At 18.2% G+C, this 1,605-nt stretch overlaps 1 protein-coding gene across 1 annotated transcript; it reads right to left on the bottom strand.

Moving 5' to 3' along the window:
- Positions 1-1,042: 1,042 nt before the first annotated feature.
- Positions 1,043-1,567, bottom strand: SRAE_0000080900 (CUB domain-containing protein; the record flags this gene model as incomplete). The annotated part of the gene is made up of 1 exon (XM_024646759.1): positions 1,043-1,567. One exon carries the CDS (start codon positions 1,565-1,567, stop codon positions 1,043-1,045), a length of 525 nt encoding a protein of 174 aa, XP_024500905.1.
- Between the last annotated feature and the right edge of the window lie 38 nt (positions 1,568-1,605).

The following is a 1,605-nucleotide window of genomic DNA, read 5'->3' on the forward strand; positions in this document are numbered from 1 at the left end:
TAAATAAAGTATAGGCATATACCATTTATATTTTAAATCAAATAAAATTTTATGTTTTATTCTTTTATTTTTTTTAATTTATAAAAATTAAATATAATTATAATTTTTTATACTAAAATTAAAATTTATAATAAACTTACAAAACTCCAAAAAATAAAACTAATAACATTTAATAAAATAATAATTTTTTTATACATTTAATATATTAAATTTAGCACTTTCATAATATTTTATTGAAAGTAATAATAATGTTTAATAATTTTATAAAGTTTTGCATTAACTTAAGAGAATTAAATATAAAAAAAAAACTTTTTTGTTAAGTTGGTTGAGAAATGCTACATTAAATAATGAATAAAAGTTTTTCTTTTTATTTTTTGCTGCTGTTAAAATAAAAAAATAATAATTGAACTGATAATCATTTTATGTTTTAATTTTTGAATTAATTGGTTTGATTAAACTTTAATAATAAAAAAGTAATGCAGATTTTGTAATTTTTTTTTACCTATCATGTGAACATCAATAATACATTTGTTATTATAAAGAAATATTATAATATATTATAACTATTTCAATTTTTTTTTAAAAATTGTTTTATACAATATATTAAAAAATTTAAATTTTTGTTATGAATAATTAAAAATAAAATCATTTTTTGATTATTAATTTAAATATAAATTATATTTTGATATATTCTTTTTAGTATTTAAATATAATTTTTTATATTTGTACTTAAATGAGATTTATTAATTTTAATGAATGTTCAATATTTAATTATATAATTAATATTGCTAATCAAAAGTACAATTGTTTAAATCGTATACATATGACTATATATTTTTTACTTAATAGTATAAATTTCTGTAGTTCATTTAAAAACTTTACTTTTTTTTACTTTTTGAAATTTTAGTACAATTTTTAATTAGTCAATATACATTTTAAAGTATAATCTATGAACGGATTACTATAAAAAGAATATATTTTTTAAATTTTTACCAGCAATAATATTTTATTATTGTTCTTTTTATTTTCTTACATTGAATTATTATACTTCACTATAATATATGTGAGCAAAATTGGTTACTTCTAGACTTCTGTAATGAAAAATTATATGATTGTTATGTGACAAAATTAACTTATTTTCTGTTTGAAGACAAAATCTTGCCCCTGTTACAGATTTATCCATCCAATATTTTACTTCTATAGTGTTGTCATATTGACAAGTTGGATAAGTATTGGGAAACATACTCACTTTTACAATATCAAATCTAATTCTACTAGTTTTGTTTACTACAAAATGTACAGCACAGTTTTTTTTTCCATTTAAAAATAATGTTCTAGGCTTACGATCTGGAAGTATTAAAGTTTTCGAACATCCTATTTGTCTCATATTAAACTGCTCACATCGTGAACCAATAAATCCATCAATACATTTACACAAATTGCAATTGTGAGGATCTTGGTATCCATAGTTATAACAAAGTCTTTTAAATGGACAATTAGAATGAACACAATAGTGTAAATTTAAAATTTTAATATCATTAAAAGAAAGTCTTTGAGTTTGTCCCATAGTTCCTTCATATAAAGGATCAGTTGGTATTATTGTTT

Source organism: Strongyloides ratti, scaffold srae_scaffold0000075 (assembly GCF_001040885.1).
Source record: "Strongyloides ratti genome assembly S_ratti_ED321, scaffold srae_scaffold0000075".
In the NCBI taxonomy this organism is placed as follows: Eukaryota; Metazoa; Nematoda; class Chromadorea; order Rhabditida; family Strongyloididae; genus Strongyloides; species Strongyloides ratti.